Below are 20700 nucleotides of genomic sequence, written 5' to 3' on the forward strand. Positions count from 1 at the left end.
CCTGTTTTCTTACAAATGGAACAACAAAGCCTGGATGACAGACAGCACATCTGCTCACAGCATGGTTTATTAATTTTTTTTTTAAAGACAGAGTCTTGCTCTGTCACCCAGGCTGGAGTGCAATGGTGTGATTTTGGCTCACTGCAACCTCTGCCTCCCAGGTTCAAGGGATTCTCCTGCCTCAGCCTCGTCAGTAGCTGGGATTACAGGTGCATGCCACTACGCCTGGTTAATTTTTGTATTTTTAGTAGAGATGGGGTTTTACCATGTTGGTCAGGCTGGTCTCAAACTCAAGACCTTGTGATTAGCCCACCTCTACCTCCCAAAGTGCTGAGATTACAGGCATGAGCCACCGCACCCAGCCGGTTTACTAAATATTTTAAGTCTACTGTTGAGACCCACAGCTCAGGAAAAAAAAAATCCTTTCCAAATATTACGGCTTATTGACAATGCACCTAGTCACCCAAGAGCTCAGGCGGAGATGTATAAGGAAATGAATGTTGTTTTCATAACTGCCAACACAACATCCTTTCTAAAGTCCATGGATGAAAAATGTAATTCTGACTTTCAAATCTTATTATTTAAGAAATACATTTTGTAAGGCTATAGCTACCAAAGATAGTGACTTCTATGATGATTCTTGACAAAGTAAATTGAAAATCTTATGGAAAGGATTTATCATTTTAGATGCCATTAAGAACATTGGTGATTCGTGAGAGGAGGTCAAAATATAAACATTAACAGGAATTTGGAAGAAGTTATTCCAAGCCTCATGGATGACTTTGAGGGGCCAAGATTTCAATGGAGGAAGTAACTGCAGAGGGGTGGAAATAACAAGAGAATTGAAATTAGAAGTAAAGCCCTAAGATGGGCCTGAATTGCTGCAATTTCATGATAAAACTTGAACAAATGGGGACTTGCTTTTTATAGATGAGCAAACAAGGTAGTTTCTTGAGATGAAATCTACTTTTGGTGAAGATGCTATGAATATTGTTGAAATCATAACAAAATAATTAAAATATTATATAAACAGTTAATAAACAGTGGCAGGTCTTAGGAGGATTGACTCCAATTTTGAAAGAAGTTCCATTGTAGGTAAATGCTACAAAACAGCATCACATGCTGCAGAGAAATACTTCGTGAATGGAAGAATCGACTGATACAGCAAACCTCATTTTTTTCTTAAGAAATTGCCCTAGCTACCCCAACCTTCAACAACCACCACCCCAATTAGTCAGTAGCCATCCAGTTCAAGGCAAGACCCTCTACCAGCAAACAAGATTATAACTTGCTGAAGGCTCAGGTGATCTTCAGTGTTTTGTTTTTGGTTTGTTTTGCAATAAAATATTTTTAACTAAGGCATGTACTTCTTTGGGCATAATGCCATTTCACACGGACTAGACTATGGTATAGTGTAAACATGATGTTTATATGTACTGGCAAACAAAAAAATTGTTTAACTTGCTTTATTGCAATATTTGCTTTATTGTGGTAGTCTGGAACCAAACCTGCAACGTAACCAAGGTGTGTCTGTAATTGATTTCTGAACCGGAAGATGCTTAATATTTATTAGAATAGGGTATGAGCCATGCTGTTAATCTAATTTTGACATTTCTTCTGTTTATTGGAGGAGTGAGAAAGCATTGATATCTTCCAATTTCAATGTGGTACCTTAGCTCACACGAATGCTCTCAAAAATTTAAAATGAAGTTAAGGCACGCCTAAAGGTCAGGAAACACAGAGATATAATGAGCTTAATTCTCCGTACTGCATATTCTTTTCTGAACAAGAAAGCATTTCTCAAAATACTGCTTTATAACACCTCATTTAACTTGCCATATGCCTAATTTAAGAAGAAAATTGCCACTGAAACTCCTTATTTAATGTAGTATTTCTGAAAGAATTGCTGATGTAGGCTCACTGTGTTAAATTTTTCAATTTATTAAGTATTTGCTGAGTGTCCACTATTGACTAGACATTGTTCTAGAGATGAGACATATAAAAATAAGTAAAGTATGATGCCCATCACTGAAGACTTTAGTTGGGAAGACATGTATAAACAGACTATTTCAATGTCTGAAAGAGAGATAGTAGAGAAGGCTGTGCAGGAGTGCCAAGAAAACACATTGAATGTAAAACCTAGTGCTTCAGGCAATCCTTCCTGCACATGATATTTGGCTGACATTAGAAGGCTATATGGAAATAATCCAAGAGGAGGTTGAAGCAGAAAAAGTGAGGGGAGGAATAGATGGTGTTTTAGAAAGCTGCAACAGCAGTAGCAAAACCACACAGGTAGTGTAGGGAGCTATCAGTTGTTCGGAATTACTATAGAAAACTATCTGAGAAGCACAAGGACATGAAAATAAATGAGTGATTTAGGTCAAGGAAGATCTTATACATTATAGTTAAAAAACTATTAATTTCTCTGTAAGTAGTCCTTGGTGCATGATTTGTATTACAAACTCTCAAATACAACTGAGAGGAATTACTGATTTTTTATATATTTTTAATATTTTAAAAATATTTAAAATTTATAATAAAGTTGTAAGAATTGCACAATAAAATTCCAAATACCTTTCATTTACACTTATTATGTTAATAATTTTCCACATTTGCTTTAGCGCTTTCCCTCTTCTCATGAGCACATGAGTTTTTGTAGAATCAAGATTTCAAGTTGTCTGACTTTGGTACCATTAAACCACAGACATGCACTTCATATAGTCATCAGATTTTATTCTTTGTTAATCTTTTCTTTTTGATTAGGTTGTTTAATCCATTCCCATTCAACAGCTAATATTGATATAATGGTATTTGCATTTGCCCTTTTATTTTTTAGGTTTTCTATATTTCTCATGTCTTTTTTTGTTTATTTCTTCTCTACTCCTTTCTTTTACAATATGTGGATATTTTCTAGTGTGAAATTATTTCTTTAATGATTTTCATTATATCATTTATTTTCTTATTATCTGCTTTAAGTTTTGCCATATGTGACTTAACTCATCAGATTCACATTCATACTAAATTAGAGTAAAAAATAGAAATGTTTCTTCTATGTAGTTATGTGTGATAATTGTATATATTATATATGTTACATACATATATGTCACAAGTGCAATAAAATATTGTAACAATTATTAATTTTTATAGTTTTATGTAATGTTTGCATCCTGCCCCTCCTGGTAAGGTATTATATCCCTTGACTGGTTGCGAAGGGAAGAGAAACCATGTCTTTTTACCACACCTGCCAGGTGGGCATTTCTATCAAGCCGAGCTGGGACATAGGAGTGGGAGCGGGGAGCAGGTTCTGGGTTAAGTGTCACTGTCTTTTGCCATTCTTACCAAGTTTTAGTAGCTTTTCTTGAATAAATTGTTCATTATGTGCTGCGCGCTCTTAGAAAATTTTCCAGAGACCGTAAATGAGTGTCTTTTATTTTTTAAAGAAACGAATGTCATTTATTTTTGTTTCATTGTGGAGTGTGTCTACAGACCGCATCCTGCTGCCATTTGTTAAGTGGAAACTCCATTCATTTTTGAAAATCCCTTACTCTTTTCTTGTGAATTCCAGTTAACTTGCATGACATTTTTCAAAGCTTTTCTTTATTTCCGTCTTTGAAAATCTCTGCAATGAACAGATCACTCTTTAATGCTAATAATATTCAATTATTATGTAGATGTTGGCAAATATAGCACAGCTTGTATATATTTTGTGTATGTGACGTGATTATCCTACTTACCCAAAGTTTGTTAAACTTTTTGAGAGCAGAGACTAGCTTTGTTCATCTCTGTGTTGCCAAGGACCTGGGATGTTGTTTGTACGTAGCACCTGCCACTTAAATATTGCATTGAATTCTTTGCACAGATCCTATTCTTCCAGCCTATATAATAGTTACGTATTTCTACATCAAGGGAACATATTTAGAGCTTTAAGTCTGTCTTATTTGGGACAATCAATTATTTCTGATTTGATGAGGACTTTCTCAGTTTTTACAGTGAGTGTCTTTAGGCCCAGAAAACTCCTCAAGAGTTTTCCCAGATAAGATTGGGAAAATTGATCACCTTGTTTATAGTTAATATTTGTAGCATATGTTATAATTTAACAAATTGATTCAAACAGAAGTCTAACTTCATACAGTGAATCATCACATATACAGGTTATGTTTAATTGTAATTTTAGGTATTTTTGATAACCAGTTTAAAATTCAAGGACTTACATAATATATACATCAAATAATATGTTTATCTCTTAGTTATGTGTTTCTGTATATCAATCCACTAGGATCCAATATCTTGCAAGCTTAGTAAACATATTTAATTTTTTAGTTAATTCAGCCTAATGCTGAAGTAGAATTTGCAATACATAGATTAACCACCACTGAGATGCAATGAAATGTAGCATGAAGCACAGTAATTTTTTTGTATGGAGAGAATTAGGGTGATATACATTTTATTTACTTACATTGTGCAATTAGTTTAGGGATCTTTCATTCCAATATCTATTCTCCTTATGTTCTATAGAATTTGGAAAATAATACCTCCCTAATAGTATAACCATGAATGTTGTTATAAAAATGAAATAAAATAAAGTATATGTTGCACAGGGATAGAGTCATGTGTATCAGCGTGTGAGTGTGTGTATATGTCCTTTTCCCCCTTTCTCCCTCTCTCCTTTCATACCATTTTGTATTACTTCCCAGATAAAAACTCTTCCTTACCCACACATTTTCTTATCTGGCATCAAGTCGTGGCACACATAACCTTCAACTTTCTAGTACTTGAACTACAAAGCTCCCACACAAACTCGTAAAGTACAAACCATAAACACAAATATCCAGGCTCTATTTCACACAATGGTGCTTCTGTTTGGCAGTCATTCGCTACTTTCTGGTATCTAATTTTTATCTCTGTCACCTTGTGAGACTTGGCAAGCTCCTTTCTCTGCACGATATCCTTCAACAAAGATTTGTATCTTCTGGAATATAGCTGAAACCCATTTGAACAGTTTCTACTCAGCTAAGCATCTTCAGCATCTTCTCATAGTTAGCCAGGTCTTAGACTACAGGCCTAATACTAGCTCCTGGCATCTTCTCAGTGCTCTGTCTATATGTGACTGACTAAAACCTATGCCTGACTAAAGTGCAAATATTTTCTATTGTGACATTTTATCCAGTATAGCAACTGAGAGACATTTATAAGAAAAGACCATCAATGAACTTGCAATGAAACCATTCCTACATTTTCTGGACAATTTTGGAAAAGATATGGCCCAGTTCTTAAAGGCATAGAAATTCTGAGGCGTTACAACCTCACAGAGTGAAACATCGCGTTTCTGCTGTCGGGTTGCAACAGTCTACTTACAATCTAAGGATAAAATATTATTGGAATTGCAACTAATCACAACGGTATAACATGAACTGTGTAATTTGGCCCAACAGATGAGTTTCAATGAGCAAAAGATTTAAACAGAAAGTATGTTTGACTCATCTCATACTTATTTGGTGAGTAGATGGGATTTAAGAGAAAAAACAATTATATGATTATAATCTGTATATAATAAAATAAAGCTCAGTTCATACAATTATGTACAGTGATTATTGCTAAAAAAAGGTTTTAACATTTGAATAGAAATCAGAAATTAAAACATTAACCTAGTCTGCGCAGGCCATTTGAGAGAGTATGGTTTTATTCCTATACCGTAAATTAGTTTTCAGAAATGCCTTTAAAATTTTTATTGTATTTATTAGGTAAGCATTTCCCTTAAAACTGTACTTTTCAATTTGCTTAATAATTTTCTCACCATCAATGGAAACGCTAACTTTGACCCTGCCCCAGTTTTCAACTACATGTGTAAAAAGAACTTGATGGTACACAATTACTCTGAAAGTATTACACCTCATTGTTTAAACAATAAAAATCTGGTAATAATGATACAGGTCAAGGTAGAAAATGTTATTTTGTTAAGATAATGATAGTAGATCAAAATGTCTTTACTCTTATCTCTTCTTAGTTGCCAATGTTTTTGTTTTGCCTTTTGGAAGACAGTTAAAGAAAGTAAATTCAGTTCAATTCACTTTAACAAACATTTTACTGAGCACCTAAGCCACCTGCAACAATACGTCAATTGTAATTTCTCCATCAGCAATCACAAATAAATCCCACTATGTTCCTCTCAAACTTTTTAAACTACCAGTTCCTACTTTCCTGTCAGTTTCTCTTTTTTCTTATGTTTCTCCTCATTTTTACATTCCCCTTACTAGATTTAAAAGTTGTATCTTAAATGGTTTCTATTGCTTGCTTTAAATGTTTGATGAGAAACCAACTATTTGCAAAAGTATATCGTTTAATAAAAGTAAGTCTTCTGTCTTTAAATTTCCCATTTGTACATATGCAATATGATTAAAATAGATCTCTAAAGAAGAAGAAATATACCATAACCTACATAATGTTGAAATTATAATTGTTATGTTTGTATTTTCCTCCAAGTTGCTTAAACTTTCCTCTGCCTTTTTTTTTTTTTTTTTTTTTGGAACAGTCATACACGGTCTTCTCACTCTGTATTTTCTTACAGAACTTCAAAACTCTCTTCTACTCTGCCATTCTGTTGGTTATCTGACCAACATATTTTGTCTTTAACTCAGAGCAAAAATAATTTTATCTTTGACAAGAACTTCTTCTGCCCCCAAAGCTTTATGCCTGTCCTTTAGTTTACTCTGCAGACACCTTGAAGCAGCTTGCTCTAATAGAAAGAAAAGGAGGTTTAGACAAATAATGATTAAGTCCAGGCTCTGTATTTATAGCTTTAAACATCCTGAGTCTCAGTTTTATCAGATATTAAAAAATGCAGACTGTAATACCTGACTAAATAAGAATGTGCTCAGTAAATGTTGATATCTGATATCTTCTGCTTAGAAGTATCTTTGACTCTAGACCTTCAGAAGTCCCTTATTTTGGACTTGGTTGTCAGATCATTTCAATTTTTTTTCCTCCCATTCATGTCACAGAACTTTCCTAATTTACTCAGAAATCAAAGGCACCTTTTTGCTTTGCTCATGTTTTCCCCATAAAGACTTGCCAAATCCCTCTAGATAGCATCTATTACTTCCTTCTTACAAAACTGTACCATTTTTAAAACTTTACTTACTACCTATTTGAATTGGTGTTAACAGTTTCTCTCAAATGAGAATAGCAAAAAAACTATTTTGTGTTGTTCATTATACAGGGAGTTTCTTTCAAGTATGAAGAGTTCCTTACTGAATGTATTGTTCTATTCATAATACAGTGCACTTTTATGTGTGAATTGAATTATTTTATCTGACTTTTCTTATTGATAATGTCCTGGTCATATTTCAAGCATGGAATACCTTAATTTACATTTTTGAATATTCAAACGTATTTATTCTGAAGTCCTTTTGAGAGAGCTTCATTATAACTATTTTGTTGAACTAAGTCCAATGCCTGTTATCCCAGGTCACCTCTGGATTTATTTACTCTTATTAGGTCATGGCCAAATGGCTCTGAAGAACAGCACCATTTTATGTAGAGTTGCTTACCGTTTGAAACCCAAATATAGACATCATATTTGAAAGAAAGGTTTTATTTTCCTCCTTTTCCTTCTACCTAAGCTTGCATTTCCTGCTTGTGATTAGCCTACTGTTTAGCTAATCTGCACTCTGAAAATTACTCATATTCTCTTAACTGAATGCTCTGGAACAGCTTATGAAATGGATTCATTTCTCTTGTTTCCTTTTGATCACTGATTATTACAGTATTTTTCAAGAACAGCATTTTCTATTTATTGTTTATATATTTAAAATAACTATTTTAATATATAAATAATGTATAAAATCTCAAATACATGTGACATAGGGGCTGTTCTACAAAAGAAATTGTAGAGAGAAGAAAAAGAGCTATGACATTTGTACTTATATAGGATACTCTCTCAGCACTTGCAGGTAAAGCAACAAAACTGAATCTCTAGCAGGCAAAAGTTAAACCCAAATAGTCCAGGTCAGTAATATAGAATATGTAAACTACAAAGACAAGGACATTCTCCCATTTGGGGATAGTTACAAAGAGCACAACAGGACAGCACAAAAATAGTTCATATCCAGCCGGGCGTGGTGGTTCACACCTGTAATCCCAGCACTTTGGGAGGCCGAGGCAGGTGGATCACCAGGTCAGGAGATTGAGACCATCCTGACTAATACGGTGAAACCCCGTCTCTACGAAAAATACAAAAAGTTAGCTGGGCGTGGTGGCATCTACCTGTAGTCCCAGCTACTCGGGAGGCTGAGGCAGGAGAATAGCGTGAACCCGGGAGGCGGAGCTTGCAGTGAGCTGAGATCGTGCCACTGCACTCCAGCCTGGGCGACAGAGCGAGACTCCATCTCAAAAAAAAAAAAAAAAAAAATTGTTCATATTCTAACAAATATCTGGACACTTTAGTCATAGAGATTCCCTTAGGTGTATCAATAGAACAATGTAAAATCTATTTGAAAATTAAAGCAAATTCATCATTGGCTATTTCGTTGAAAGCCTCCCATCCTCCTCAAAATTGGAGTTGTAGATCTGTATCACAAACCCATTGAGTTTGGTCAACTCTAAACCCTTAGTTATGCCTAAATTGTATAAGAACTTTGTAGTTCTCAAGAAAAATAAAAGGAACTTAATCTCACATAATAAGGTATAATATGGTGATTTTTTTACATGCAAAAAGAAATATTAATAAAACAACTACAAATTTTGAGTTTTGTGTGTCCAGCCTGATCAATGTCGCTATTGTCATAATGCAATTTAACATTTTTTCGGGTTTAATTAGGTTGTTGTAATTACCTTTAAATATATGTAAAGTATATATAATACTTTCAGGTATATAGTAGGGTCCATAATTAACATATTTTAAAATACCAAATATCATATATTTTTACTGCTTTGTGTTGACATTCCAGCCACTTTACTTAGTTTTAATTTTATTTTCATCAATTGTAGAATTACAAAGCAACTCAAAAATTCAGGTTAGCATTTCAATTAAATTTAAGTAGCAGAGTGATTAGTAGTGTGACCTTTGAAATTTGGCAGCCTTTGTTAAAATCATTTTCTTATTCTTTCTGAAGACACAATATGATCTTGGGCCTCAGTGTCCCACTCTGTCAGCTAATGTTAGCTTCAATGTTTAAACAAATCTGAGCAATGTGCTAAGCTCTGTACCCAACACAATTTACCTGTTACATGTTACTATATGTAGATAATCAGTTGCTATTGACATAAATAAAAGTGAACGTGTTTATCTTGATACATATTCTTTGCAATAGTTCCTTGTATATTGACTGTCAGTGAGTTGGTCATTTGAAAAGAAAGCAAAATAACTTTATTTATAGAGAAACATGTAGTTCTCCATCATTTATTATACAACAACAAATTCTGAAGGGATATATCCTTAACTCTTCATTTGTTGTAAATTTGGAGGGAATGCTATTTTTTTTCCAATGCAAACAAAATAAGCATGTATGCTAGTAAAGTTGCCAACTTTGTTTAATATTGTCAACGACAGATAGAATTCCATTCCAAAGAGCAGATTCACATAGACCAATAACTTGATAACAGCATGTCTAAAGCATATATACTCAACTGTCTCACTGGGGATAGATTTTGCTGAGTTTGTGTGCAATAGCTACCCAAAGAGGTTAAGGAGAGATTAAAGATAGGCAAATTAAGTTATTGATAAATTTTAAGATTTGGAACTCATATAAAGAAATTTGAAGATGTGGTCTACCAAAACTCAACTCTTCTCAGTTCTATTTCTTCCAATAAAAATAGTTACTCACCCTCTATCTTACCTTCTTCATCCTAGACTTCTGCCATCTTGGATATCAAAAGGGTATGTATATTTTATCGCTTATAACTCACTTCTCCCATTTCCCCGTATCTTCTTCATGTCCTTCATATCCACTGAAACCACCATATTGAATTCTGTCATGGTACTTACCAGATTTTTACTTAGGACAGAAATACATATAATGTGAAAAATGAAAAGACACCTGAGAGTTGGGACTATACTGAATAAGGTTTCATATATTGTGTGCAAAATTAATTTAATTTAAAAATTTTTCTTGATGTAGAAGGTATATTCTAGTGTATAATGCAATGTTCTAATAAAATATAGTATGTATATGTATGTGGATATGTGCATGTGAATTTTTTCAAATCTAATATAGGTAGATCTATATCTAGATGTGTAAATATAATGTCTTTTTTCTTAAGGGTTCATACACCTGGGTGTTCTGGCATGATCTTTATGGGGATTAACCTCTGTTAGCAAATTGTAGTCCAGTTGATATCTATTTTCTTAGCAAATTTTCTCTTCTTCTTTCTCTTGTTTGCTTTTTTTCATTTTTCTTTTAGTAAAATGATTTTTCAACTTCTTTGCTTCTATAAATGGAGTTAATACACGCTAAATACCATCAGCACATTTGCAAAGAGACTTCATGCAAAAACCAACTTCAGAGAAATAATTCTCTTGTGGGTCCTAAACACTCAGTATACCACAGTTGTGAAAAAGATGAATAGGGCAAAATCCCCAGAGATTAACACATTCAGCTTCTCCTGCAGTTTCTAAATTCTACATCTCCTTTTATTGGTTTGCTTATTTCTGAGTTTCTTTGAGGTATTCCATATCAAACCCTCTCTTTTTCTTTTTATGTCCATCAATTTGTACAAAATATCTATTTTTTTCATTTAACATGTTTTGCATTGTTTCTGTATATTTGTTTCCTGTATACAGTCAAATGATCTAAGAATTTATAATATATTCTTTGGAGGTACTTGGAGTCCTAGCTATTGTTAAAAGCCAGCGTTTACCTTCACTTAGAATTAGTAAAGTAATTCATGAAGAATAGTTTTGTTATAGAAACTAGCACACTGTTTTTTCGTAACATGAACTTTAAGATTTTTTTTATGTAGAGCCCAATTCCTCATTTTGTATAATTCTAATCAGCTTTTCTCATTTTACATTTTATTATTCAGTTGGTAGAAAATTTCTTTTATTTTTCATGGCATGCTTTCTGAGAAAGTACTAAATATTCATATAGGTATTGGAAGAAGAATATTATCCATACACATTATAGAACATTCATTAAGATAAAAGAGTTAATCTTTTTTGAGCCCTCCATATCTTATCTATTTCCTTTAGTATTCACAATGTGAATCTTAATATAATGTATATATTCTCAAAATCATCAAAGAAGCATCTGACAACAAGTTCATGATTATTTGCAAAGCTACAGGATCATAATCCATATAAAAATAAATGTGATTTTTTTAAGATAGCATTTCTTATCAGTTAATTATTAGAGACAATCGTGAGCCAACATTTTGGAACAAATCTGAGGGTTGAAATACTGAAATTATCATAGTTTCTCAGATATTTTTCTAGATTTATAAAGGAAGTAGCTGTGTTGATTTTTCTCCATGCAGACAACACAAATGAATACAATGCCATTTTAATATTTAGCTGAAATTAGTATTATATAGGTCAAGTCATTCGTTGAACAAATATTTTTTAACTATCCACTTGTGCTAGGCAATATTTTAGGTGTGTGGGATCTATCAATAAAAATGTAGAAAAATCTCTGCCGCTGTGCAGTTTATGTACTAATGGGAAGCAGAACAAAATAAATCACATATGTAGCACTAAATATGCCAGATATTGCTCTAGAAACATTTATACCAATACTTCATTTAATTCTCACAAAAATCTTGTGAGGTAGATGTGAAAGAGAGCATGGGCATTTTTTCAAACATTTAATAGAAGTTATACATACTGCTATAGAATGTCACATGATAGCTGGGCCTCTCTTTGTCTCTCTCCCAAAGTGTGCTGTGTCTGAACTTAGGTTTTTGCACACATGCTAAGATTTCTGTCATATTGAAAAGAGACTTCAAATGCAAACCAGCTACTTTGATACTTTCTTAATCAAGAGTTTCTTAAAAATCAATTCCAATTGATTACAGCAATTTTTACAAAAGTATGGTAAAAAGACTAGATTTGGAATATAAGATCATTTTTGTGGAAACAGGCATTTTTATTTTAACAACTAATTAGTAAAATTTAACATTGTATTCTACTTTTTAGTAGTTGAAAATGTTTTCTGATTATTATTTAAATTACCTACTTGATTTTAAGTGATGGGTTTTGGTTAGAAAGATCATTAAACAAAAGCGTAGATAAGATGACAAAAACAGATGCTCCTTAACTTACCATGAGGTTACATCTCAACAAACCCATAATAAGTTGAAATTACCTTAAGTTGAAAATGCATCTAAAACACTTAAGCTCCTGAACTTAGCCTAGACTACCTTAAACCTGCTTGAACAACTTATGTTAGCCTACATTTGGACAAAATCATCTAGTGCAAAGCCTGTCTTATAATAAAGAGTTGAATATCTTATGTAATTTATTGAATGCTGAACTGAAAGGGAAGAAAAGAATGGATATATAGGTACTCGAAGTAAAGTTTGAATGCATACCGTTTTCACGTCATTGCAAAGTGAAAACATTGTAAGATGAATCTTTATGAGTCGGGAAACAATCTGTACACTTTTAAATTGTACTATTAACCACTGTTATTTTAAGTTTATATATGCAAGTCTACATACATAAAATAGATTTACTTTACATCATCATTCTGTTATTATTTAATACTTTTGACATGGATTCAAATTAAATAATCAATTTTTTAGATTTAATAAAAATATGATTAAGTTATATTTTTAAATTTATTCCAAGGATAACAGATTTTACACGTTTGGAACAAAAGAAAAGTGGTACATATTGAGCAAAAGTACCCACTGAAATCTTTCTGTAACCCAAATCACTAATACTCAAAGTAAATAATATCTTTCAATGTAACTGGATAATCAACAGTTTTAACTTTCTAAACTCAAGAACTTGCTGTTACGAAAAGCCCCTACTTCACTAATGGTGGATATACTTAATCCAGTCTCATTTGACTCACTAGAAATTGTTTCTGTGAACCATATAATAGCAGTGTTCACCTCAAAAAATACACAGCATTAGAAACAAGAAATCAGTGCATCAAAAGGCAAAGGCTAGAAAAGCAAAGAATAACTAGAAATTAAGCTGGGGCCAAAGGTTGAGAGTAAGGAACCAGACAGGGTGCGTTTGCTAGTCATGAAACCTAAGAGAACCTTTCTTCAAAACGGGCTCAGTCCTTGGTTGTGGCATTGATGTGGCTCTTTGCTGTGCTTAGTGATGATGATGATGATGATGATGATGAAGATGATGATGATAAAGTACCCAAGGTCCTAAATTAATATCTTGCACAATAACTGTGAAAAGACAGTTAAGCAAAGGAAAACAAAACAAACAGCGTATCTAACCATGTCAAGTAATTTTACACTTTAATTCTTCATTTTCACAACGTACTTTCACTCTCATTCTTAAGTGAGTAAACACATTTTCAGAACAAGGAAAGATGATGCCTCATACCCCATGTTTCCTTGGCTGACATTATTCAAGTTTGTTGTTCACTCCAAGGACATGGAACAAAGACAGGTTTCATGTTGATTCAAAAACAGCTGTCTTTTGACAACCTCTTGTGGGGATCAATTAGATCCATCTGTGTCAAGTGGGCCGACTGCTACTCATTAGAACTAAGACTTGGTATACTACTTTATTTCATATAAAGTAGCACTTGTCAGATACTAGCTACTGTGACATACAACGTACAAAATAAAAAACACACTTACAGCAGGAGAATTTCTTTCATGTTAACCTTTCTCTGTTCCTCACACCAGGGTCTTGACTCTAACAATTTTCTTGAATTTGGAATGTGTATCTTTACCTAATAATGTTTTTTACTTAGGAAATTTTTGATTTTTCTAGTTCTTAAGTATTGCCTTAAAATCTTGTTTTTCTTAACATTTTGGCATCATCATTCTTTTATGTCTTCAAAATACAACATACAGTAAATTAAACAACATAGCATGTTCTCTACTCTAGATACATAGTTTCTCTATGTAAATTCTTATTTATTGACCTGCAGAGAGTTTCAATTAATCTTCATTTACCTTTTAATTATTTTTGTTGCAACCTTCAATATTTTTTTCAATAACTGTTCATATTTAAAAAAACCTGTGAATCTATTCACCAGGCATCTTCCACTTTTGTAATTATCAACAGAACATCCAAGGGCTTCAGAAATAAAAGGCTGATAAATAATGTTAGGTTAATACATAATAATTGCCAAGGCAGCAGATTTTGGAGAATACCTAACAAATATTGAATGTATATGTGGATGTGTGTGTGTGTGTGTGTGTGTGTGTGTGTGTCTGCATAAAGCCCTGTAAACCATATATGGTTTTCTAGAACTTAACTGGAAGTGAATCATGTTGTAATATGGAAATGCAAAACAATAGTTTGAATTAAGTGAGTAAATTGGTTAGTATTCAGCCTGAAATGTACGGGTGCTCAGTAATTGTTATACTTATTTCTTTTTAAAAGACAGATGAGCTTTTTTAGAGTTCTCTCCTGATTACTGATTCTCTTCAAGAATAAAAACATTTGTTATGGACTGAATGTTTATGTTTCCCCAAAATTCATATGTTGAAATCCTAATGTCCAATGTATGATATGTGGATAGGCTTTGTGGGGGTAATGAGGTCATGAGGGTGGAGTCCTCATAAATAGGATTAGTGCCCTTCTAACCAAGACCCCAGACAGCTCTCTTTCTCTTTCTGCTGTGTGGATACAAGGACATGACTTTCTGCTAAATAGAAACCAGGCCTTTATTAGACAATGGATCTCTTGGCACATTGAACATAACCTTTCCAGCTTTCAGAAACAAGAGACATATATGTTTGTTGCTGAAGCCACTCCATCAATGGTAATTTGTTATAGCAGCCTTAAGTGACTAAGACAGAAATTGGTACCAAGCGGTAGGGGTGCAGCTATAAAAAATACCTAAAAATGTAGAAGTGGCTCTGAAACTGAGTAAGGGGTACAGGCTGGAAGAGTTTTGAAGTGCTAAAATTATGAATGTTCAAGGATATTCTGTTAAAGTTTCAGAAAGAAAAAAGAACTGTAGAGAAAGATTCTGTCTTCCCAAAGAACATCTAAACAATCATAAACACAATGTTGGTAGATATATGGACAGTAAAAGCCATTCTGAGATCTTATCAGAGAGAAATAAAGACATGTTATTAGAAACTAGAGGAAAGGTCACTAAGTGGCAAAGAACTTAGGTGGATGGTGTTCATGGTCTAGTATTTTGTGGAAAGAAGGACTTTTGAGTGATGAAATTATTAGATATTTAGCTGAGGAGATTTTTAAGCAAAGTGTTAAAGGAGTAGCTTGGTTCGTCACAACTGCTTACAGTAAAATGTGAAATAAAAAAAATGAAATAAAGATGAATTTTTTATGTTTTAAGTAAAAAGAAACCAAAGCTTAAGGACTTGGAAATATCTCAACCCCATCCGTGTTCCAAAATAATGAGAAAGTGTGTTTAGAAGAGAACATTAAGTGTTGATAGATTGATTACTTAATAAGAAGATTTGCATAGGTGTGAACCATGAACTCATCCACTATTTCAAAAAAAGCCAGGAAAACAGATGAGATTATAATAGCAGAAACACTGCCAGCTGGTACTAAAGAAAACAGAAATGTGGTAAAATGAAAGAAGATCATCAAATTTCTTCAGCTCTGTTAAATAGCATCACATAGCTCTCTTCAGCTATGAGCATTCAGAATTCTCCAAATCGAGGGAAGAATTCCAAATCACCCCAACAGTGATTTGATGTCACCAGGCTTGTGGAATGGCTGCTTCTATAATGATTTTAAATATTGGGATCAATGCCTAGAAGAGACATTGGGGTAGGGTCGCTCAGTGGAGCCCTGAGAGTGTGACCATTGCACAGGAGTGAGGACACTGCAGAGAACCACAGCACGGGTGGTGTCCCTCTGAGTGGTGGAGGTTATGTTGCCACCCTAGTGAGTCCAAAAGTGGGACATCCATTCTAGTGGGCCTGAAAGGTGAAGAATAGAGCTAGAGAAGGATTATGTTTGAGACTGAGGTTTAATTGAGTTTCCCCTGTTAGGTTTTGGACTTACATTGGACCTCTCACCCCTCTCTTCTTTCCTCTTTCTCCATCTTGGAATAGGAATATCTCCACCACTGTATTTTGGAAACACATAATTTATTTGGTTTCACAGCTGGAGATTCACAGCTGGAGAGGAATTTGGCCTCAGGATGAATTGTACCTTTTGTCTCACATTTGTTTGGCTTAGATGATATTTAGATGACACTTTGGATTTTAATTAATATTAGAAGAAGTTGAGACTTTGGGGGCCCTTAGGATGCATGCATTTTGCATGTAAGAAAGACATAAATTTGGGGTGGGCAGAATTGGAATCTTATAAGATGATATGTATCCCCCCAAAATTCACATTTTGCAATCCTAAGCCTCAACGTGATAGTATTAAAAGATGGGGCATTTGGGAGGTAATTAGTTCATCAGAATGGAGCCCTCATAAAGTTATTTTTACCATTACGAAAGGGACTCTAGAGAGAGCTCTCTTTCTCTTTCTCTTTCTCCAGTGTCTGGAAACAAGGAGAAGATGACCACCTGCTGAAAAGAAAGCAGGTCTTCACCAGACGCTGGATCTGCTGGTGCTTGATCTTGGACTGCCTAGCCTCCAGAACTGTGTTTGTTGCTTAAGTCACCCAGTGATATGGTTTGGCTCTGGGTCCCAACCAAAATCTCATTTAGAATTGTAATCCCTACGTGTTGAAGGAGGGTCTTTGTGGGAGGTGATTGGCTCATGGGGGTGGTTCCCCCATGCTTTGCTCATGATAGTGAGTGAGTTCTTACAAGATCTGATTGTTTCATAAGTGTTTGACTGTTCCTCCTTCACACATTGTCTCTTACCTGCTGCCATGTGAGATGCGCCTGCTTCTCCTTCCCCCATGATTGTAAGTTTCCTGAGGCCTCCCCAGGCATGTGGAACTGGGAATCAATTAAACCTCTTTACTTCATAGATTACCCAGTCTCAGGGTAGTTCTTTATAGCAGTGTGAAAACAAACTAATACATCCAGTGTGTGTTAATGGATTATAGCAGCTAGAACTGACTGAGGTAGTTTTCATGTAACTATAGGTGATGGATTCAGATAAATCCAAAGAGCAAGTTACGTATGCTGTCAAGCCATTTCCTGAGATGTCACTATATGCAATTACTGTGTTAAGGATACTACTGAATACTTGATCCGTTGTTTTAATCTTTACTTGCCACATGGTGTAAAATCTTACAAGATATTTGTCTGTTGTATGTCAATAGAATAAAGTGTTTTTGCTTTAAAAACCTACTTAATGTTTTCTTATTTTGGTTCTTGCATACTAAGCTTCTTTCAGGACAGAAGATTCAGGAACAAATCTCATACTTGTCTTTTAATTGGTTTCCCAACAGCTGTGGGCATGCAGCAGAAAATTCAAGCATACAATAGAACGAATGGGAAATAAAGTCTCAAAACATACTGCTGGGTCAATGCATAAATGAGTAAAAGGGAAATTGTATTGTGACTTGATAGTACTAGTGGACTTTATGTGTTGAGAGAGAGAGAGTGGGAGAGAGTTGAGCAGGAAGCAACTTCTTGCAAAGTGTTTGCTTTGAGCAATTCCGTAAATTCATTTTACTCTAGGACTGACTCTGACTTTGTCTCTACTCATTTCACCTCAACCCCAGTAGACACGTTTGTTACACTGGAAAAAATGACATGCAAATTGCAATAAATTTTTCAAACACTAACTTTGAATAAGGGGTCAGAAATTTTGGAGTAATTATAAAATGTATTAATGTCTATTATACTCTAGGCACTTCCAAAGTGTCTTAATATTACTAATTATGAAAATCATTCTCTAAAAGGTTATACTATTAAATCCTGTTTATACACGAAGAGTTGAGATTTGTTACCTTGAGTGACAAGAGAATCAAACCTCTAGTGGTTATAACACCACTAGTAAACACTGCTGCAATAGTTGATAATATATTTTCCCCCTAATCCTATAACATTTCCTCTATTCTTATGTAAAGTCATTATGTTTTCAAGCATCATATTCTATAATGAAATCATCATGCAGTTTTGGACAGAGAATTGGTTTTCTTGTTTTTGTTCTTGTTTTGTTTTGTTTTCCTGAGACATAGAAAAGAAAATGTTCCTTTTTCTCACCGAACAGCACTGCTGCCTACATCCAGGTCTTGAGCAGTGACAGCGCCAATGATCGTCCCTACCGGAGTGTCTTCATAAACCTCCATGGTGTAGAGCGGCTTGCTGAAAACTGGCGGCTCATCTACGTCCAGCACACTGATCTTCACCGTAGCTGTGTCTTTGAAAGGGCCCGCCGAGTGAAACCGGTGGTCAAGGTGAAGGTTGGAAGCCTCAACTTTGAAAGTGTATGCCTTCTTTGTTTCAAAATCTAAAGACTGTAGTGAGGACAAATTAAGAATAAGGAGTAAATTTATATAGAATGTGGCAGAAATGGTGAACACTACCTCAGAGCAATTTGCAAGTTATTATCAATTATACTGGTTTAAAATTTTCATTTTTCTTCATAATTAGTGGGTAAGGGCAGTACAAGGCAAACCTTTTTTTTTTTTTTTTTTTTTTTTTGAGACAGAGTCTCTCCCTCTCTCCCAGGCTGGAGCTCAGTGGTGTGATCTTGGCTCAGTGCAACCTCCATCCCTGGGGTTCAAGCGGTTCTCCTGCCTCAGGCTCCTGAGTATCTGGGACTACAGGCGCCCGCTAGCATGCCTGGCTAATTTTTGTATTTTAAGTAGAGACGGGGTTTCAACATGTTGGCCAGGCTGGTCTCGAATTCCTGACCTCAGGTGGTCCACCCACCTCGGCCTCCCAAAGTGCTGGGATTACAGGAGCAAGGTAAACATTTTAAGAAATGAATCACGTCCATGTAGAAGTTTCTGGGTAACTTGTAAAGATCATCAGTTGCCTATGTTTGAAAAAAATCACATCATTTACGTGCAGACATACATGCTAGGTAGGGCTGAATCATTTTATATGAGCAAAGTTAAAACAGCAAGAGAACAGATGTTCAGGGAAGCGTTTCTCTGCTCTTATCCAATACTGACATCTAGTGGAACAAAGCAATGACAAACAAAAAATGAATAAAAATGAAATAGGATCATTGAAGATATTCTAGATTCTAGCTGCAAATTTGGTATTGGGAAAGTGGTCCCATGAAAACTCCATAATTTGTTGTCATATTTTATGGCATCTTATATTAAATACTTTTGGATGTCTAGGTCTTTTTTTTTTTTTACTAGTAAATGTCTGTATCAGTATTTAAAAGCATACATAGTGCTCATTTAAAAAGAATTTTTGTGTGTGTGTGTTCTCAGAACTGTATATATAAATTATGGGCACTGTAATGCATCATCAATACACATTACCAAGAATTGTGTCTTTATATATTAATATATATGACTAAATTAGAGAAGGCTGTGAAACATATTATAGAAAGTCATTTTCTATGGAGTCACGGATGCTCGGTTTTAGCTTATTGCTGCTTACTTGCACCCTCACTGTAAATATTAATTTTATGTCCAAAATAACTGAAAATACACTATTCCTGAAATATGGTGCTGCTGCGGTGCTTTGTTTAGGTAATAATTTTAAGGTCAATGGCTCTGGCCTCTGATCATCTAAGAAAATCTGAGACAACACGAATTTAACATTAACGTGGTGATTTCCTGGGACCTTTAAAAATTTGTGTTTTCTAAAGGAATTCCCTCAAGTCTGACCCCAGTAAGTTGCTAATTGCTGTGTCAGTACCTGTTCATTTACTGTAGTACACCTGGGGAAAATAAAGGAAGGATGGATATTTTTCTCCTTCTAAGATATGATTGCTGTTTTATGCATTTCCTCTGAAGAACAAAAACGAAAAAAAAACTTTTAAATCTTCAAAAACTCACAATTTCATGGAATTTATTACAACAAAACAGCAATTTCAGTTGAACATGATATCAGTCTCTTTCACCATACTTTTTTATGTGGCAGGAACTATATTTATTAATTCCCTATAGGTATTCCTTTTATTTATCATATTTTTATTCATGTGTTTACCCGCTTTGTAATCAATGTTTTCTTTTTACCTTTCTATATTTTAATTTGCTCACCTTACACCTGTTAACTTATAATATTGATTTCCTTTCATTTTAATGTTTCTCCTGTTAGAAATTTGATTTCTCTTAATACCTATATAAGCAAAGAATAGTATGCATAATATGCGATGGTTGATAACATGGCCTTTGATGACATGAATAGAAGTGTAATATCTGAAAAAAAGAGAGAGGATCGCCCAGTGATGCTCCTTTGATCAGCCTAAAGCTTGGATACTGTGTTTTGTTAAAGAAATCAGACTCAAGAAAAGACAACTTGTTGCAAGACTAGAATGATAAAATATTACCAAAGCCAAAAATAAGAAACCACTACAATTACTGCCAAGGCAAGGAAAGACACACATTTTCAAATACTTGAAGGCCCATTATGTTGACATTACTTAGGGTTATTCTTTATGCCTCTGAGTGGTGAATTAATAGTAATTTGAGTTATTAATGAGAGTTAATTTAGGTTAGAAAAAGGAGAAAACCTCTAACAAATAAAATCATTCTATAG

The 20700-nt window shown here is 34.3% G+C and overlaps 1 protein-coding gene across 3 annotated transcripts in view; it reads right to left on the reverse strand.

The window, feature by feature from the left end:
- Positions 1-20700, reverse strand: part of CDH12 (cadherin 12) — a 1137115-nt gene that overhangs the window by 42180 nt on the left and 1074235 nt on the right. For all 3 annotated transcript variants that reach the window (NM_001131676.1, XM_024246642.2, XM_054555034.2), the window contains 1 exon segment: positions 18238-18491. In NM_001131676.1, coding sequence (NP_001125148.1) covers positions 18238-18491 — 254 coding nt within the window.

This window comes from Pongo abelii, chromosome 4 (assembly GCF_028885655.2).
Source record: "Pongo abelii isolate AG06213 chromosome 4, NHGRI_mPonAbe1-v2.0_pri, whole genome shotgun sequence".
Classification (NCBI taxonomy): domain Eukaryota; kingdom Metazoa; phylum Chordata; class Mammalia; order Primates; family Hominidae; genus Pongo; species Pongo abelii.